Here is a 17,417-nt window from a genome sequence, read left to right on the forward strand (position 1 = left end):
ACAAAATTAAGATTGCGATCAAATTTTATAAATGTTACGTTATTATGCAATCTCCTTATAATTTATGTAGTGTCATTGATTAATATTAAACACTAGTTTTTTAAGTAAAACATAATTAAATAAAATAATTTTTTTTACCAGATCCGTCCAATCAAAATAATAAAGAATAAAATTTAGGCTGGATCCAGCATGGACAATGGAGAATGTCTCCACTGTCTCCACGTAGTGAAGAGTATTGTATGAATTATCCTGCCAAAGAAATTAGAAAATGGGAAAGCCACCACCATTCTGCAATGACTGAATAGCCATGGTGGTGGTGCACGAATTCATGGTGTGTTTGGAATTGTGGTTATGATTACTTTTTAAAGTGTTTAGAAAAGTATATCAATAATATTTTTTTAAAATTATTTTTGAGAATAGAAAATCAAAATAATTTAAAAATATAAAAAATATATTAATTTAAAGCAATTTTTTTTTTAATTTTTTTTTAAAAATACTTTTAAAATACAATACCATACACACTTAGAAGGGCCAGAATCCATTAAAAACATCGTCGGAATGGAAACCATAAACTCATCCATTTGCCTTTTGTTTGACCCGAAAAATAGATAACTGCCTTTTCGTTTTAGATGCTCTCTTTATTATAGAAGAAATGAATCTTTCACTCAGTGTTGAATATTAAAAAAATAAAATTGTAGACGAAACTTTAAGGGGTGAGAAATATAGTAAAAAGGAGAGGGAAAAAAAAACAATGAAAGTTTTTAGATTGAAAAGATGATAAATCACCTGTTTTTTTGACATAAAACTTAAGGGATACTGATAGGATTTGTGTAGAAAAAATCTAATATATATATATATAACCTAAATAACAAAGAAATTTAGTTAACGGACTAAAATGACGATTTTCAAAAACTTAGAGGACCATTCAAGAAACTTACCACGTTCCCAGTAATGTGGACGCCAAGCTAAACAGTATAATTTCATCCATGGCCCCAATGGTGATGTGATTCTTCAAGTGGAGACCATGAACCAATAAAAACTATCCACATCAGAATAATATCAAAACCATCAGAATCTCTCCTCTTTTATCTGCTTTACTTTCAAGCTAACAATTCTCATATTTGTAACGTTCAACTTTATTTACAGTGTTTCCCTTAACGCAACTCCAAGATTCAAAACACGCCAAGTTCTTGAAAGACAGCCAGCTAAGATGTGCTGTGGGAAGAGGGTGTGCATGTTCTGCACGTGTGTGGTATTGGTGGCGATCCTGATAGGGTTGCTGTTTGGTTTTGGAATTTACAAGAATGGGTTTCACAAGTTGAAGGATGCTTTTCATGAATGTGATTCTAGTGTCAGTGGTTCACTTTGTGGAGCTGGAATTGGAAGGCCTTTCATGGGTTATGCTCCTCCTCCGCCTCCTCCTCCTCCTCCTCCTCTCTAGTAGCATTTCCTTCAGGGTTTCTGTTTTCTTCCTAACTTGTTCTTGTTCTTAGGTGCTTGTTGGGACTGGCTCATTGGAATTAGTTTTGGATCGTAATAACTTTTGTTTATTGTTGTTTGACTGTAGCAATTGTTGAAAGGAACAATGTCTAATGGTTCTCAGATTTGTTAAATTGAAACAGATGCCTTGCAGCTTATCTGATCCTGCAATGGGGTTGAAGATCATGACTTTCCACACAGCTGTGTTAATTTGTGTCCATTTCGACACACATTTATCCTACAAAACTAGTTCAAAATGGTCTTCTCCAGATGAACGGAATTGCCCCTTTTGCATTTTGGTGTCTTTTACTTAGTTTTTTTTTTTTTTTTTGTTAGAAGGCAAAAACAATCGCCTCTCCCTTTGCCGTTGACATTATTGTCAGTGGACAGAAATCCTTGTTTGCTAATCAGGATATGTGGGCACATAACATCAAATAATTGAAGGAGCAAATCACCAAGGTCAAAACAGGGGCTCCAACAATGTAGGCACCCCTAGATTTCTACTTCTAACAATGCTCTCTTATACTCACTTTTGTATGTAAATAATATGAACTCAGTGGTAAAATTGACTTGAAGGTGGCAAATAATGTATATCCATTTGATCTCTCTCCACTTCACGATGATCTCTTCTGCATATCTGCATCATAATGTTGCATAGCTACCTCTAGAGCCGGCACAAAAACAATTCGGAATATTTTGCAATTGACTTGTGATCTTGGCAGAGTTGGCAGAACAATAGAAAATTAGGGTATTTGTTAACTTTTGTAATTCCAATCTGACATCAAAAAACTCAAAACCATGGTTGACATTTCAGTCAAAAAGAAGTCTACTAACAGCTCAAACAGATAATTGACAGCTGCTATGAGATATTGGGGGTCAAGACTGAAAGGACCTGCATCATAGTCACATGATATATACTACAGTATCAATGGCAATATGAAAGCTTTCCAATAACATGTAGCAAAGAAACAGCAGATAGTTTAAGATCCATTACCTTAGCAGCAACTTCAGGTGTAACCATGGGATCAACCAATCCTGTGTTTTTTATGTGGGAAATGGAGTCCCTCAAAGAAGCATATGATTCTTCCACGCTCAGGGTGCGTCTTACTGGATCATTTCCAATACTGGTATCTCTGGAAGTTGTAAGAGCACTAGCTTGTTGAGAATCAAAGTAATCCCTTGGATCCTGGATTCAGAAATATCAAATCACACATCTCAATTAAAAAAATTTACAGCAGACTCTTGATGACGAGAAGTCGACCAAACCTTGATAGAAAGCGGTGCCAAAGGAAGATCACTTGACGCCTGAAGATCGTCAATTTCCATCATTTTTAAAATTCTACTCAATCTGTCCTGGTTTGCATTGATATCAGCTTCTTCATTTGAAGTATTCTGTCCTGACAACAGATACACAAGGATGTTTTCATACATGACCAAATAGAGGAGGGGTAAAGGGAAGTCAACACAAACCATACTAACCCTGTTTTGATCGTTCAAGTGCCTCTGCTACAGTCTGTGTGTCTTTCAATTGGTCCTCGTCTATAAGATGACAAATCTTAATTTCACACGTTATCTAGTCGCAACTTATAAGGTACAAACACCAGCAAATTAAACAAGAAACAGACACAAAATCACTCATTGCATACTTAAAGCACTTAGAAGCAAACTTTGATAGAAAACTCTTACCTACAGTTGTTCCTTGAAGAACAACAGCGGCATGCCTGTTTAGGTCCTGCGACAGAGTTCTTCTATATAGTTCATGCTGCAATTCGGTTATTTCCTTGCTACCGTCATGGACAATGCCATGATCCTATATTTTAAAAGCGCAACGAAGATTAGAAGAGATAGATATAAAAGCACATAATGACAGGTTCAGACAATCAACCTAGAGAAGAAACTAGGATTTCCTCCACAAATGCATACCAGAAAGTAACATATAATGCTAAGTTTAAATTTAATTCAAATACATGAGGACGTTAAGCAGGGAAGAAAACCCTTTTTTTATATTTTTTATTGAGATGTTCCATTTTCTCAATAAACCTATCTAGCACTTCTTTTAGAAAATTAGTATAAGATAAGCAGGAAATACAAACTCTAGCGTTATTTCCCAGTGGAGTTTTATATCCAAGCTTACCATTTATAAATAATTCACAAGGAAATAACAAATTCCAGGAATATAGTCTTAATATGAAAATGGGCATTATACAACTTACTGGAAGATGTGTATAATCATCCCCTTCATCAGCTTCCATGTCTAGAGCTGGATCAACACCTCTGATCTGGAACAGAAGGCACCGATTGAATCAACATATCTTAATTCAGAATAAAAGGACATAAAAAGTACAAAGAAACGTCCCAGTTTATGAGATGTGCCTCAACTTGGGGTAATTATTTACTGAGAGAATTTTTGTTTTTGTTTTTGAAGATGAAAGAGTCATTACACTACAAAAAAATCATGTTCAAACCATTTTGTTCCTTATCAATTTTATAATAATGAATGTATTCTAAAAAAAAAAAATATCTACCCCTATTACAAACTTAGAAAACTGTTTGCTTAAAATTAATTTTTTTTTATATTTTTTTGATTGTTTTGGTGCGCTGATTTTAAAAATATATATTTTTTAAAAAATATTATTTTAATGTATTTCAACACGAAAAATACTTTAAAAAATAACCGCAACAACATTGCCAAACAAAAATTGTTTTTTTAATAATGATAAAATAATCATATTTATACTATTTCAATTAATAATTTTTCATATCTCAAACCATGGTGAAAGACTGAGCTCATTAATTTTTTTTCTATGTAAAAATGTAATTGTAAGTAGAGGCTTTAGCACCGGGCTTTAAAACGGGAAGGGAGAGGGACTCGTGAGAGATGAAATGGCTATGTATATGGTTCTGCTTGCTGGTTGCCAGCTGGTTCCCGTAACATCTGCAAGCCGATGGCACCTGGGCCCAACAATTTCTTAGAAAACAGGCCCATTTCCATAACAGAACAAGAGATCCGCCGAGAAGGGGGGAAATATATATATATATATATATAAACAGAACACGAGAAGCACCGAAATTAATGTTCTTAATTCATCTTTAGTTTAATTTAATTTTAAGGGCTTACCATATATAAGTTGTTTATATAATAATTCCAATAAATATTATTCATTTTTATTTGAATACTAGATTTTATTCTTTCTTTTTTACACTTAATCCAATAATAACTCCAATAAATATTATTCATTTTTATTTAAATGCTACATTTTATTTCTTTTTTAAAATTTTTAATGATCTGTTTGGGATTATGATAGCGGTTGAAAATATTTTTCATTTAAAAATGTATTAGAATTATATATTTTTATTTTTAAAAAATTAATTTTGAAATTTGCATGTCAAAACAAATTAAAAATAAAAAAAAAATATTTTTTAAATTTTAAGAAAACATTACATTTCCAAACAAATCCTTAATTTATGAAGAATAATAAAATAAAAGTGCTCAAGAGTGATAAATTTTACATTAAAATTAAACTCCTATCTAGAAACAAATCCATTCCATAAAAATCTCTATCAAGTCAGTCTAACTAAAATCAATAGCTTTTGACTTTAGGGTGTAGAATTTACTTTATGCATATATTTCAAACCTAACTTGGAATTTAACGCGGGACAAGTGATAGGTTAATAATTAGATGGATTAACTTAAATTAATTTTTTTATTTTATAAAAAAAATTAAAAATCACTTTATTTTAATAATAAATTTTAAAAAATAAAAAGTCAACAGTTTGAAGCAATTTTTTTCTAGATTAATCAAGTAATTATCAACCTAACTTTTTAATTTGATCACAACATATTAATTTTTTTTTCTGTCGTTGAAAATCAAGCCCACCCCAGGCCTCGTATCATAGGTCTACTTGTGGTAGGTTTGAAAAGTGTCCAAAAACAACAATTTTGTACCAATAGCTTCCGTCCCACAAAACTAATTCCGCCCATTACCTTTATAGCTTTTGTTTTTGGCTAAAAATTATGTTTTATAAAATTTTATTTTTTTAAAATTAATTTCTAAAATATTTTTAGATTGATATTAAAAAATTTCTAAAATAATAAAACCTCATCGAGCTAATATATTTAAATTAAAAGCCTCATCAAGCTAATATATTCAAATTTCTAAAATAATAAAACCTTCAATCCTATTTTTATAAATAAAAAAAAATATCCTTTGATGTATTTTTAAACAAAAAATAAAAATAATGTAAAATATATATTTTTAATTTTTAATTTTAATATTAATATATAATAATAATAATAAAATAATTAATTAAATACATTTTTACACTAAAACTAAAATCACTTTTAAAAACCAACTAACCCATATAGGCATATACCACCGAAAGCATCCAAAAAAATCACGATAGGTTTGATCTACTTTCCTCCTCCATCACCTGCGATAAGACTTAGTAACAACTCCCTGGTGACAAGACTCGTAGTAACCACTCCCTAGTCTCTGCCTTCCACCAGCCCACCGCCTCATCTCTCCGTCTCAAAAAGTTTAATGTCAAAAGAACCAGTGACCTTCTGATCTCGGGAACCCAAATGAAGAATCCAAAATCTTTAGAATCACAAACATCCATTGATTCAATATTTGACCACTCCACTCCATCACTATAAATACCTTCGTTGCCATGACAACGTTAACAACAAAGCTAACATCAATCACACATTATCCAAGAAACTTTCTTCACATTTTCATGGCTTCACTTCTCTCTTTCTCCCTCCTTTCTCTCTTCCTCTTCCTCTCCCTCTCCTCCTCCGCCACTTTAAAGATAAACCACCAACCCCCCACGAAACAACAACAAAAACAAATATCAAAACCACCTTCATTTGCTTCAACAACCCCACCTGGGATTCTCCAAGCTTGTAAAGCCACTAGATTACAGGACACTTGTGTCTCTTCTTTGTCTAACGCTAATGTCCCTCAAAATCCAACCCCACTTCAAATCATCCAATCAGCAATCTCTGTTTCCGACACTAACCTCAAAACTGCCCAATCAATGGTCAAGTCTATCCTAGAGTCGTCCGCAGGGAATACAGACCGCGCAACAGCCGCAAAAAACTGCATGGAGGTGTTAAACAATTCACAGTACCGTATAACAAGATCAGCGGGTGATGCTTTGCCACGTGGAAAGATCAAGGACGCTAGAGCTTGGATGAGTGCTGCGTTGTTGTACCAGTACGATTGTTCCAACGCATTGAAGTACGCGAATGACACGTCTCTCACCAACCAGACGATGTCGTTTTTGGACACCTTGATGGGTTTCTCCAGTAATGCTCTGAGCATGATCGTCTCTTACGATGCTTTTGGTAATGACACCAAGTCGTGGGGCCCACCAAAAACAGAACGGGACGGGGTTTGGGAACTCAGGTCGGGTGGGGATTCCGGTTCAGAGTTGAGGGGTGGGGTTCCGTCCAATTTAACGCCGGATGTGACGGTATGTAAGAACGGGAATGATAAAGGGTGCTATAAAACGGTGCAGGAGGCGGTCAATACGGCACCGGATAATGAGTGGGGACGTAGGTACGTGATATCTATTAAGGAGGGGGTTTATGACGAGATTGTTAGAGTGCCGTTAGAGAAAAAGAATGTAGTGTTTTTAGGGGATGGGATGGGCAAAACAGTAATTACAGGGTCGTTAGCTGCGGGCCAGCCTGGGATTTTTACCTACAACACAGCAACAGTTGGTAAGGTTTTTTTTTTTTTTATATTAAAAAAACTCTTGTTATTTTAATTAAATTTTGTTCTTGATCTTTGCTTTTCTGGAAATGTTGAAGGTCGTGGACTTAGCTGGATGCTGACTCATCACGGCAAATGTGATGGCATTTGGATGCGATGACATATGGCATGCTGAGTCAGCATTCACTTGTAGTCAGGCACTCGGTAACAATTTTTTTTTACCTCTTGTGCATTGGCCTGGGTGTAAAAAAAAAAGAAGGAATTATGCAGCTATGACGTGCACGGTCCAATTGTCAATCCGTCGTCTTTAAAATGATTTCCCTCCCTTTTACGTCAAATGTCGCATAGCTTAGTTTTCAGATTCTATCCGAGGACTAACATAAACAAGGATTTGGATTATTAGATTATCGGATCAATCCATGAATTATCGAGCTGAACTTGGTCTCCATTGTTTGGCTTGGCATCCAGGTTTGTATTTGAGATTGAGAGGAAGCAGGTAACTTTTTATTTATTTCTAAATTTTGCAACTTTCTCACCAAGGGGAAGTAGTTTCACGTTTCGATGGAAAAGTATTTGATTGGAGAACAACAGATAATTTAGTGATTGATTTGCAATATTTGGTGATAGAGGTCGATTTGATATACAATTCAAGCTGACCTTCTGTATTATTCTATCAAATGGTCTGCGTCCCATATGTTGGCATTGCTCTCAACTCATTGTGAAATTGGGAAGGTACTTTGAAGCTTGAATCCAAGCCAAGCACATGGCTTGCCTACCGCTATTGTGGCTTCAAGTCCTGGAAAACCATGAGTTGCAAGTTTAGGTTTTGAGGCAATCATTCTGATCCGAAATGAAAACAAAAATCTCCAAGGGTGCACAGCAGATTATGTTTTAGCCATCTTGTTAGGATAAGTTTGATTTCTTGTAATTTGATTTTTGCTGGTATGATAAACAGTGTCTTGGTTGCAAGTCCTGCTTGTCCAATTTGTGGAAAATGATCACGAGGGGGAGCTTGAGCAAAAGAACTTTGCTGATGTGCCTGTCAAATAACTTTGAATTTTTTTTTAAGAAGGGAAAATGGTGGTTTTTGGGGATAAATTCCTCACCTTGTTTTGACATGTTCTATTATCTGACGCAGGAGTTCTTGGTGATGGATTTATGGCCAGAGGACTAACAATCCAGAACACAGCAGGAGCCCCCACCCACCAAGCAGTTGCTTTCAGATTAGATGGTGATCTGTCCATTATAGAGAACTGTGAATTCCTAGGCAATCAAGACACTTTATATGCTCATTCGCTTCGCCAATTCTACAAATCATGTCACATTGAGGGAAATGTGGACTTCATCTTTGGAAACTCAGCTGCAATATTTCAAGATTGCCAGATATCAGTCCGTCCAAGGCAAGAAAATCCAGAAAAAGGTGAAACTAATACTGTCACAGCGCATGGCAGGACAGACCCTGCCCAATCAACAGGTTTCGTCTTTCAAAATTGTCTGATCAATGGAACTGAGGAATACATGGCACTATATAGAAGCAACCCTAGCGTGCACAAGAATTTCTTGGGAAGGCCATGGAAGGAATACTCAAGGACTGTTTTTATACGCTGTAACTTGGAAGCTCTTGTAACACCACAAGGATGGTTGCCATGGAGTGGAGGTTTTGCACTTGAAACACTTTACTATGGAGAATTTGAGAATTCTGGACCAGGATCTAAGTCGTCTCAGAGAGTAACATGGAGTAGTCAGATTCCTTCACAGCATGTAGATGCATATTCAGTGCAGAATTTCATTCAAGGAGACGAGTGGATTCCAACGTCTTCTTGATCGTTTTGTCTGGTTAGCTACAATAATAACAATGCCATCTGCGGTGTGTTGTTAGCAGAACCTGTAGTATTAGACACAATTTGGTGGGGATGAATCCCTCTGTCATTACAAAATTCGTGAAATGGCGACAAAATTTCCCATTTGAAGTCAGTAACTTATCCCATCAGCAATTCTTTGTAGAAACCAGTTCTCCTCAGGCTAATTCCTCCTGTTTGTACACCATGTTTATGTATTTCCTTTCTAGTTAAGTATGAACCCTTGGCAAATGGATAATCTCATATACTCAAATGTTCTTGATCGAGTAGTGGAACCGGGTGCATAATGCTGGGCTAAATTACTCAAAATTACCCCGAATTTTGAGTCCAAAGGAACTTTATTGGGTGGATGCCATGGTTTATTGTGTGAACAAGATCCAGTCAAGATCAGTCATGAAAAAGGGCAAAAAAGAAAGCGTGCATCAGAAACCATATGAGATGATTGTTTTCCATGCTGTATTGGGACTACGATACAACATACCGGTTCTCTTTACTTGCCGGTAAAGGATGCTCTCCATGATCGGTTACTTTGCAAAACTGACAAAAAACAAAAAGAGGTGACCTGAGTGAATAGTTTAAGCACTTTTATTTCTGAAATATTGGGTGCATCTACGTGAAATAAATGTAAAGCCCAGCCATCGACAAATCGGCTTCCTAGAATGCAGAATTAGAGAGATGATGAGGTTAACTAACCGGTACAGTTTTTCCATAGCTATAAAACCCGCCTTGGCCTTACAGGTTGATTAAGAAGTAGAACCTGCATAGTTAGAAATCTCGGCGGGCTGAACCGGGACCCGGCTGATCCGGAACTGAAACCGTACCGGGTTGAAAAAAAAAAAAAAAAAATCCAGCGTGACCCGGCGACCTGGTTGACCGGGCAAAACTCGTTGACTTTTGTTTTTTTTCTTTTTATATACTAATACGACGTCATTTTGATTTTTTTAAAAAAAAAAAAATTTACCCGGCCGACTCGATGACCTAGTTAAGACCTGAAACCCGGGCCTTGGACCGGGCCATGGACTGGCCATTAGACTGGGTCTTAAAACTATGAGAACATGACTGACCTAGTTCTGATACGGGCTGAGTTTCAAATTGACAATCAACCCGCAGTTAAGTAGTGTACCCAGCAAATCAACTCGTAATATGTTAAAAGTTCAGTTTTTTTTTTTTTTTTCAAATCAATGTTATTTTAACTTAAAAAAAACCTGAGGTAACCATTTTAATTTCTCTTATCTTAATAAGGTCAGAATTTATAACCAAACAATTAAAGAACCGAGTTTCATTTCACAAAGCAATAAAAAAAGCTAATGAATTAACTGAGCAGAGCAATACAAAAGAAATTCAAGTACAAATTGCAAGGCATCTTGATGAGAAAGAAATTTCACGTGCTGGATGGGTTAGAGAGGGTAAGGGTTCCTATACAAACTCTTCCAGCTAAAATTAATTATTGTTCATATACAGTTAGAATTATTTATGGGAATATCAGGTATAAAAAATTGGATATTTGTAGACGAGGAATAATGAATTCTTACTTAACTTCTCTTACATTCTATTTATTGATAGAACAAAAATGATGTTTAATAACTTTGGTTTTTCCCGCATGATGCTTTCATGCGAGCATGTGTCTGGACAGCTTCTGACTATTGCTATATTTGTCTTAATTGTACTGACAAAAGAGCTACGAAACCCCATCAAGGAACAGTTTTCTACATGTCATTTTCAGATCACATGTTTCAGTCGCTGTCACACGATGCCGAAAGTTTATCAGTTTCTTAATTGTGATGGAAGAACAAACGGTCCTCAAATGCCACACCTTTCTTTACATTTATGTCAATACTTCTGCTATACAACAGATGCAGCTAAAATCACTCGCCTAAGCTTCAGGATATGGCAAGTGCTATAACTATCTCGTCCTTGAAGTTGGTCTGCGCATGCTTTCCACTCTTTGCCTCATCTTCCCCTTAGAGGAAATGGACTCCTTGGTGTCTACTTTACTCTCCATTACTGAATCCCATTGTGGCACTCTGCTCTGGCATCCACTTGCTTGGACATGCTCCTATCCTCCCACCTCCATACCTCTTTCCTTTCACTTGCCTGTTTCTTCTTCTTTACTCTACCACTTGTAGGTCTGGTTCCCATTTGTATTGTAAGCTTACACGAATGCATAAAGTGTGCTATAACCACCACATATGATGATCAACACCCTCTAGTCAAGCTGTGCTGTGGTGGGTCTCAGCTGTGATCTGCTAGATATGAAAACCTCATGCTCTCTAGTGTCCATTGATCTTATGACGTAAGATAGAATTATCCCATACTATCATCAGCCCAAGTTGCAGCCGCACTGACTGATGATCACATATGGCATGCGGCCTCCTTTGTCTCAATTATTTTCACCCCGTAGGCTGCAGACATGTGACTGCAGTAGTCTAGAAGATTTGGAGAGGTAAGAAAAATTTACGAGGCATCAATCCATCAGGCTCTGTAATGGCCTATAGAATCGCTTGAAAGCATGGAGAGTAATTGCAAGTCTGGTTTCTGTGATAAAACAGGATGAGTAATGGAATTATGGGAAAAATTGCACTAGTATAAAGAACAAAAATCAAATAACTCTCTCGAATCTGTTTCTAACTCAGGCTACAGAAACATCAAATGGATATTCTATCTCGAACACAGAGTGGTCTTGAAATTTATGCTTTGAAAGAGGAGAGGGGTGATTCGTTTATACTAAAGAGGCATGTGAATATGGTGAGACTAATGGGAAATGATAATTCACAGGCCAGAAAGAGATGCTGTGCTAATAGCTGGTGGTGATGGATTAAGAAATTCATCATCAGTCCAATTCGTCTCGCCCCAGTGTTTTAACATGCTCTTCCAGTTGCAGACATTGTCAATACATTTCTTTAAGCGACGGTCTTGAACTTTGATTTTCCAATGACCATCTGTGTAGTTTGCCTTCTCAGCTTCTCTTCGATCATATTCTAGTTGTGCCTTTTGCTTCGATTTCAAGGAACAAAACTGATGCAACTGCTCAGGCATTGCATCATAAACTCTCCACCACTTTTCATGAGCAATATCACTTGCAAACTCTTGAAATATGTCCACATTCCAGTTGCAATCGTAGTCTCGGAAGCACAACCATGGCTTTACACCAAGATAGTGAAGGACATAGAGAATTGGAGGCTCGGCTCCGAAAAGGCTAGTTTTCTTTTGCTTAACCTCTTCCTCATCACCAATCCAGAAATGTTTTAAGAAGTTCATGTGTTTTGGAATACGATGCCACCATGTAAAGATCTCATTCAGATAGCCTTGATCTCCACCATTATAGGATTCGATCTCGTTAATATGTTCCATCAAAAGATTGAATGTGCAATTTGAAGGCTCAATGACCATCACACCCGAGTTAAAAAGAGTAGCATTGTTCCCTGTTGCTGATATTTCTGGCATGCCAAATAAGAAATCGATGTTCCTGAGTATAAGTAAATCAGCATCGATGAAAATGATCTTGTCATAGTCTGTCAGCTGCCATAACCGGAACTTGCTATAATTCCATTCATTGTATGCATCCTTCTCAGCTTTTGGGTTCCGTATTCTTTGAATTGTCCTGGTTTTCCATCCAGCTGCCTCAAGTCCACTTCTGTGGTAAACACTGATAGTTTCGTCAACAAGTATGACAAGGTCTCGAGTTGAGCCTGACAATCGAATGCTTTGTGCTGCAGCAATGGCTCCACAGACATAAACATGAGCAGAATGGAGAATCGTTGCATATGCTTCTCGATGTGGAATCCCTGAATAAACCCGTTCTGCTTTAAAGGAGTATCAGAATTCTGTCTGCTACAAGTGTATTACATTCAAAAGGAAAAATGTTGTTGAAATTGGATATAACTAACCTTTGTCTCCGAGAGGAAGTGAAAGCTCACAAGAGCCAGCTGGGAGCTGGAGTTTGTCTCTCAAAACGTTCACATCAGGCTTGTATAACCAAACATTCCCATCTCGTACAACAAGTTCCTTGCAAGAGAAGAGGTTCGGTATGGGAAAGCGCGCGGTGATAAAGAGCAAATGGACTGGATAAAACCCTCTGGCAGAGGCTGCAAGACTAGCTGCTGCTAGCTGCAAGTGCAACCGAGCAACATCTCTTGACCAATTCCACTCATTTCTGCAAGGAAGCTTCACAGCGATGAGGTCAAGTCGTTTTCTAGGAGTCTCAGGTTTCGGTAGAGATGGGCAAACAGGAACTTCCTTTTCTTGTTCCTCATCAATCCATTCTGGATATAATGAATCCCAGGTCATGTTCTTGTCAGCATAGTCTAGTTGAAGAGCAACATGTGTAGCGTCAGGCATAAGGTGCTTCCAATAACTGATTTCACTGTTATTGAAGTTTAGAAGACCAATTCCCTGATAGTCATTCTTTTCACCAAGCTTCTCAATGACTTTCATCACATCATCCCAGTTCACATCTAAATCTGATACATATCTAGGATCCAATCCCCCCCAAATCCACCTGTTCACAAAATTTTGTCTGCGATAAATAACCAAATTTCAGCTTCTTTTAGATCTGATTCAGGCTGCTTTCATGAATAAACATTTCTCCAATTGACAGTTCTTGTTGCAACTAGGGCATATGCATAATTGGCCAACTGTGTTGGAATAGTCAATATCCAAAAAGCTTTCCAGGATCAAATATGTTAGAAATTTAAGAAACAGATGTTTCCTCAATCCCCCGATTATAAAAGAATTTACTATTCACATTAACACATTGGTGCATGGGATCTGACTAGAACACATTTCTACAAAGGATGTCTGGTTCGGACAACAGAATCTTAATGATTTTTTCTATTACCACTGAAACTAACTTAAATGTTTATTAGACAAATTGCTATCTCTTAGTAACTTGGTAGCAGAAATGTTGAAAGGACCCGGCACCAACCGCACAGCGTGAGTTAAGTGTTCGAATCACACAGTTCCAATATGAAAACAGCAGTAAGCTTTATGGAAAACCTAAGAGTCAAAAGAGCAGGTGAAAAGGCATGGTGAAATGTACCTTGAACCTGAGTGAGATAGTTGATCAACATCTGGAGAGTATAAGAGTGATACCACAGTGCCACCGATAATGACGACAAGGACTAATTTGATAAGTGGAAACTTGAAACAAGAACTTCTATCTTGGATGGGGATGTTGAAGGGCTTTTGAACACCTTTAACTTTATATCTTGTTAACCTTCTTTTGTATAAATCTTCACTGTTCGAGTATAAATAAATTTGCAAACAAATATTACGATCGAAAAAAAGAGAGCCGGGATAAGCAAAACAGGAAAACTGCATGAAAAGTACTAATGAACAGAAAAAAATGATCTGATTGTCCATGGAAATGCACTAAATGCAGTTGGAAACAATATATTTATCTCGAGAATGTATAATTATATTTTCCTTATCAGTAGGTCATCTGTATTTTCTTGATTAGCTACAGAAAAAAATCTCATTGCACTCTAGCAAACTTTCCCTTAAATCAGTCAATCTAATCTCATCATCATTACGGAGATCACACGGAATTGCATTAACATGTTCCTTATTGATTAGTTCCTTCTTGCTTTTACTTCACAGTCATATAAATACAGAGACACCAATCCATGGCCTAGCCTCACCATTGCTATATCGAAAGAGCTGTTGCTATATTTATATAAAACATTTTCCTTCTGGGAATTTTCTCTTTCGAGCGACTTGCATTGAAAGAAAATCACAAGTTTCATACATTGTTGGATTCGGTTAGAAGCGATATCTTCAACCACTACTTTGATTCATCAGATAAGCACTTTAGAATTGAGCTTGAGATGCCTGAAGTTGAGAATCTTTAAAACTGGGCTCGAAGACTAGCTGATGCAGACCTTGTTCATGCGAACTAAACCAATCACATTACAAAGTCCATTGCATTGACGAATTACAACAGCAGAGTCCACAGAATCCATCAACCATAATTTTTTCAGAATACGAATGACCATGTAAATATATTGCAGTACTTGTGGAGGCAATCAAGAGTTAATTATGCAAAAAAGATCAAGAAGCAGATATTTGAAAACTTTCTTTGACAAATAATGCATAATGATTGATGAAAATATGTACCTTGGTCTGTAAATGTTTTTTTATAGTAACTTACAATGATGCAGATAGCCTATGCCTAGGCTCAACCGAACCCGGTGCGCCACCCATTGCTCAACTTATTCCTGTATGTAAGCAACAGGAGAATATTGTACCATGTGATAGTTAATGATCGAGCGAAAGCCTGCAAGAATCATGAAGACAACAGTAAGCTTCAAGAAGCAACCAGGCAAATAACAAGCCAGAAAGGAGTTAAAAAAAACAAGGAAAAAAGACGATCAAACAACATTTTCATGAAGTTCTATATCAATGAGGGGATTGGTGAAGCAAAAACCTTAGGTCGTGATGATGGTATTTCCTAGCCTTTTTAGAAATAGAAAGATGGTGAGGGTGCCATAATGAAAGACAGGTTGAGAGCCAACGAGAGGAAGGAGTAGTAGTCAATATAGACAGAGTTAACGTCCATTTGAATTTTCCTTCCTTCGCTATTAGGCAGCTGGCTTAATTGAGTTTTCATTTTCATTTGCAATTTTTTTTGTCACCAAATTTATTATTATTTTCTTTATTTTTCCCTCTAAATACTCAAAACCTGTTATTTTTTGTTCCTAATACAAAAATTATAATTATTGAATGTTTAAGGAACTAATCATAAACTTCTGATTGGTGTTTGGCACAGAAACTATGAAAGAACAACGTTTTCATCATTTTGGAAGTACATTGTTGCTAGATTACGTTAATGAAAACAAATTGGTTTGGTTAACGATGGATTTGAGTAAGTAATTGGAAACCGTCTGCTAGTGCATTAGCTTCTGTTTCTGGGTATTTCTTAAGAATATATTTGCCTTAAAAACATCAAATTTATAGTTTTTTTAAGTGTTTTTTAATAATTTTAATGTACTAATGTTAAAAATAATAAAAAAAACACCTTACATTACATTACCGAATACCAAATACGCAACAAAAGTGATCAAATGTCCCATCTCACTTACCAAACAGGGGCTGGGGTGGAAATTGGTGCTGCTTTTTCTTCGTGATTGTCAGTAGAACATACTGATTAACAGCAGTAAAATTGATTGTTAACCCAATTGGCTAAATCCCTTTGTCCTCTCTCAATCATTGCAAAACCATGATACAGGTTTCAGCACCTCAATAAATTGTCTTACTGAAGAAGTAGCATAGGAAGGCAGCAAATGATATAGGTTTAGGAGTGCTTTCAAAAACTGTTCTCACAAAAAAAACGTTTAAAATCTGGTCAAAACCTTGTGATATAAGGAGGGCGGCTGAAACAAAGTGCGTTGGCACACAGTTGCATGATTCTGAAGAGTTTTTAGTTTATATATATATCCCCAGAATAGAGAAAAATATAGATTTTATCATCTTTTTGTAACGCGAATTATAAATAATTTGATTAGACATTTTGTAGTTATATGCACAAACAAGTAATGGCAATATTGGCTTGGCTGGAGATCTCTACTTAATTTACAGCCTCCCCTCCCCCTTCTGATCATTCTTTATATCCAAGCAACGAGATCCACCGCATAAACCCAGTTTTTAAGTGACAATGGAATGTTTCAAAAAGGCTTAATAAGGCATGATTATACGATAATCATGACAGTAACTTGTTATATTAAGTTTAAAGTTTCAGCTAGATCTTGCCCGACCAAGAAGGTGGAACTTCTTTGTAGGATGGAATCCTTGCACCTATAGCTTATACGTATCTCTCTGTTACTCCAATATCCCTAGCTCCATGCATTAATTATCTATATAGTTTTGGCTGGCAAATATATATATATATATATATATATATATATATATATATATATATATATATATAAAAGTGTATCTGCATTGCGTACCAAAAATGGAATGGATGAATGTTTGAAGGGGTCTGTCTGTGTACGTGAATTGCATTGGAAGTTAAGCAACCCAACAACAGGTAGACTCCATTTTTGTTTTCTTCCACACCTATCATGGAAATGGGCTTGATTAAGCACCATTAATGTAGATGGGTTGCTTGCCTAATTCATCTTGATTTTTGTATGGTCTATGAGAACTAATTAATCCTCCCTTGAGTTTTGGGACGCTAGTTATCTTGGAAAGTTGCCAATGACCTAATTAATGATATAAGAGTAATTAACATCTGATCATCAGTACTACCCTATTTCAATGGCCATGTCTCAACTAAATGAATCAATCTGAGTTATCTTAATGAACCTGTAAGCTATATTAATTTTATAAAAATAAAGAATGAGTTTTCCGACAAAAGAGC

General features: G+C 36.3%; 3 protein-coding genes across 7 annotated transcripts; 1 reads left to right on the forward strand and 2 right to left on the reverse strand.

The window, feature by feature from the left end:
* Positions 1-1,891: 1,891 nt before the first annotated feature.
* LOC118032398 (general transcription and DNA repair factor IIH subunit TFB1-1-like) lies at positions 1,892-3,867 on the reverse strand. 2 transcript variants are annotated; one of them, XM_035037108.2, is made up of 6 exons: positions 3,693-3,867; positions 3,166-3,289; positions 2,959-3,018; positions 2,746-2,876; positions 2,474-2,665; positions 1,892-2,371 (listed from the first exon to the last, which is right to left on the reverse strand). In XM_035037108.2, the coding sequence occupies exons 1-6, from the start codon at positions 3,729-3,731 to the stop codon at positions 2,339-2,341; spliced, it is 579 nt and encodes a 192-aa protein (XP_034892999.1). In that variant the 5' UTR covers positions 3,732-3,867; the 3' UTR covers positions 1,892-2,338. The 2 variants fall into 2 exon arrangements, with proteins under 2 accessions (XP_034892999.1, XP_073265714.1); XM_073409613.1 differs by having other exon boundaries at positions 1,892-2,665.
* A 2,036-nt stretch (positions 3,868-5,903) lies between these two features.
* LOC118032408 (probable pectinesterase/pectinesterase inhibitor 51) lies at positions 5,904-9,289 on the forward strand. Its single transcript, XM_035037120.2, has 2 exons — positions 5,904-7,207; positions 8,338-9,289. Exons 1-2 carry the CDS (start codon positions 6,151-6,153, stop codon positions 9,021-9,023), a joined length of 1,743 nt encoding a protein of 580 aa, XP_034893011.1. The 5' UTR covers positions 5,904-6,150; the 3' UTR covers positions 9,024-9,289.
* Positions 9,290-11,613: 2,324 nt separating this feature from the next.
* LOC118032416 (UDP-glucuronate:xylan alpha-glucuronosyltransferase 1) lies at positions 11,614-15,625 on the reverse strand. Of its 4 annotated transcripts, none has more exons than XM_035037151.2 (5): positions 15,483-15,625; positions 15,207-15,332; positions 14,097-14,294; positions 12,946-13,556; positions 11,614-12,858 (listed from the first exon to the last, which is right to left on the reverse strand). In XM_035037151.2, exons 2-5 carry the CDS (start codon positions 15,257-15,259, stop codon positions 11,828-11,830), a joined length of 1,893 nt encoding a protein of 630 aa, XP_034893042.1. In that variant the 5' UTR covers positions 15,260-15,332; positions 15,483-15,625; the 3' UTR covers positions 11,614-11,827. The 4 variants fall into 4 exon arrangements, with proteins under 4 accessions (XP_034893042.1, XP_034893035.1, XP_034893022.1 ...); XM_035037144.2 differs by having other exon boundaries at positions 11,614-12,843; positions 12,946-13,574; XM_035037131.2 differs by having other exon boundaries at positions 12,946-13,574.
* Positions 15,626-17,417: the final 1,792 nt, after the last annotated feature.

The sequence above is a fragment of the Populus alba genome, chromosome 5 (assembly GCF_005239225.2).
Source record: "Populus alba chromosome 5, ASM523922v2, whole genome shotgun sequence".
Lineage (NCBI taxonomy): Eukaryota > Viridiplantae > Streptophyta > Magnoliopsida > Malpighiales > Salicaceae > Populus > Populus alba.

Coding starts and splice junctions, on each gene's coding strand:
- LOC118032408 (XM_035037120.2), top strand. CDS start 6,151: ATGACAACGTTAACAACAAAGCTAACATCAATCACACATTATCCAAGA. Junction 7,208..8,337: donor CTACAACACAGCAACAGTTG/GTAAGGTTTTTT, acceptor TATCTGACGCAG/GAGTTCTTGGTGATGGATTT.
- LOC118032398 (XM_073409613.1), bottom strand. CDS start 3,731: ATGGAAGCTGATGAAGGGGATGATTATACACATCTTCCA. Junction 3,290..3,692: donor ATGATTATACACATCTTCCA/GTAAGTTGTATA, acceptor TTTAAAATATAG/GATCATGGCATTGTCCATGA. Junction 2,877..2,958: donor ACTTGAACGATCAAAACAGG/GTTAGTATGGTT, acceptor ATCTGTTGTCAG/GACAGAATACTTCAAATGAA.
- LOC118032416 (XM_035037131.2), bottom strand. CDS start 15,259: ATGGGTGGCGCACCGGGTTCGGTTGAGCCTAGGCATAGGCTATCTGCA. Junction 14,295..15,206: donor CATAGGCTATCTGCATCATT/GTAAGTTACTAT, acceptor ATACTCGAACAG/TGAAGATTTATACAAAAGAA. Junction 13,575..14,096: donor CTATCTCACTCAGGTTCAAG/GTACATTTCACC, acceptor TATTTATCGCAG/ACAAAATTTTGTGAACAGGT.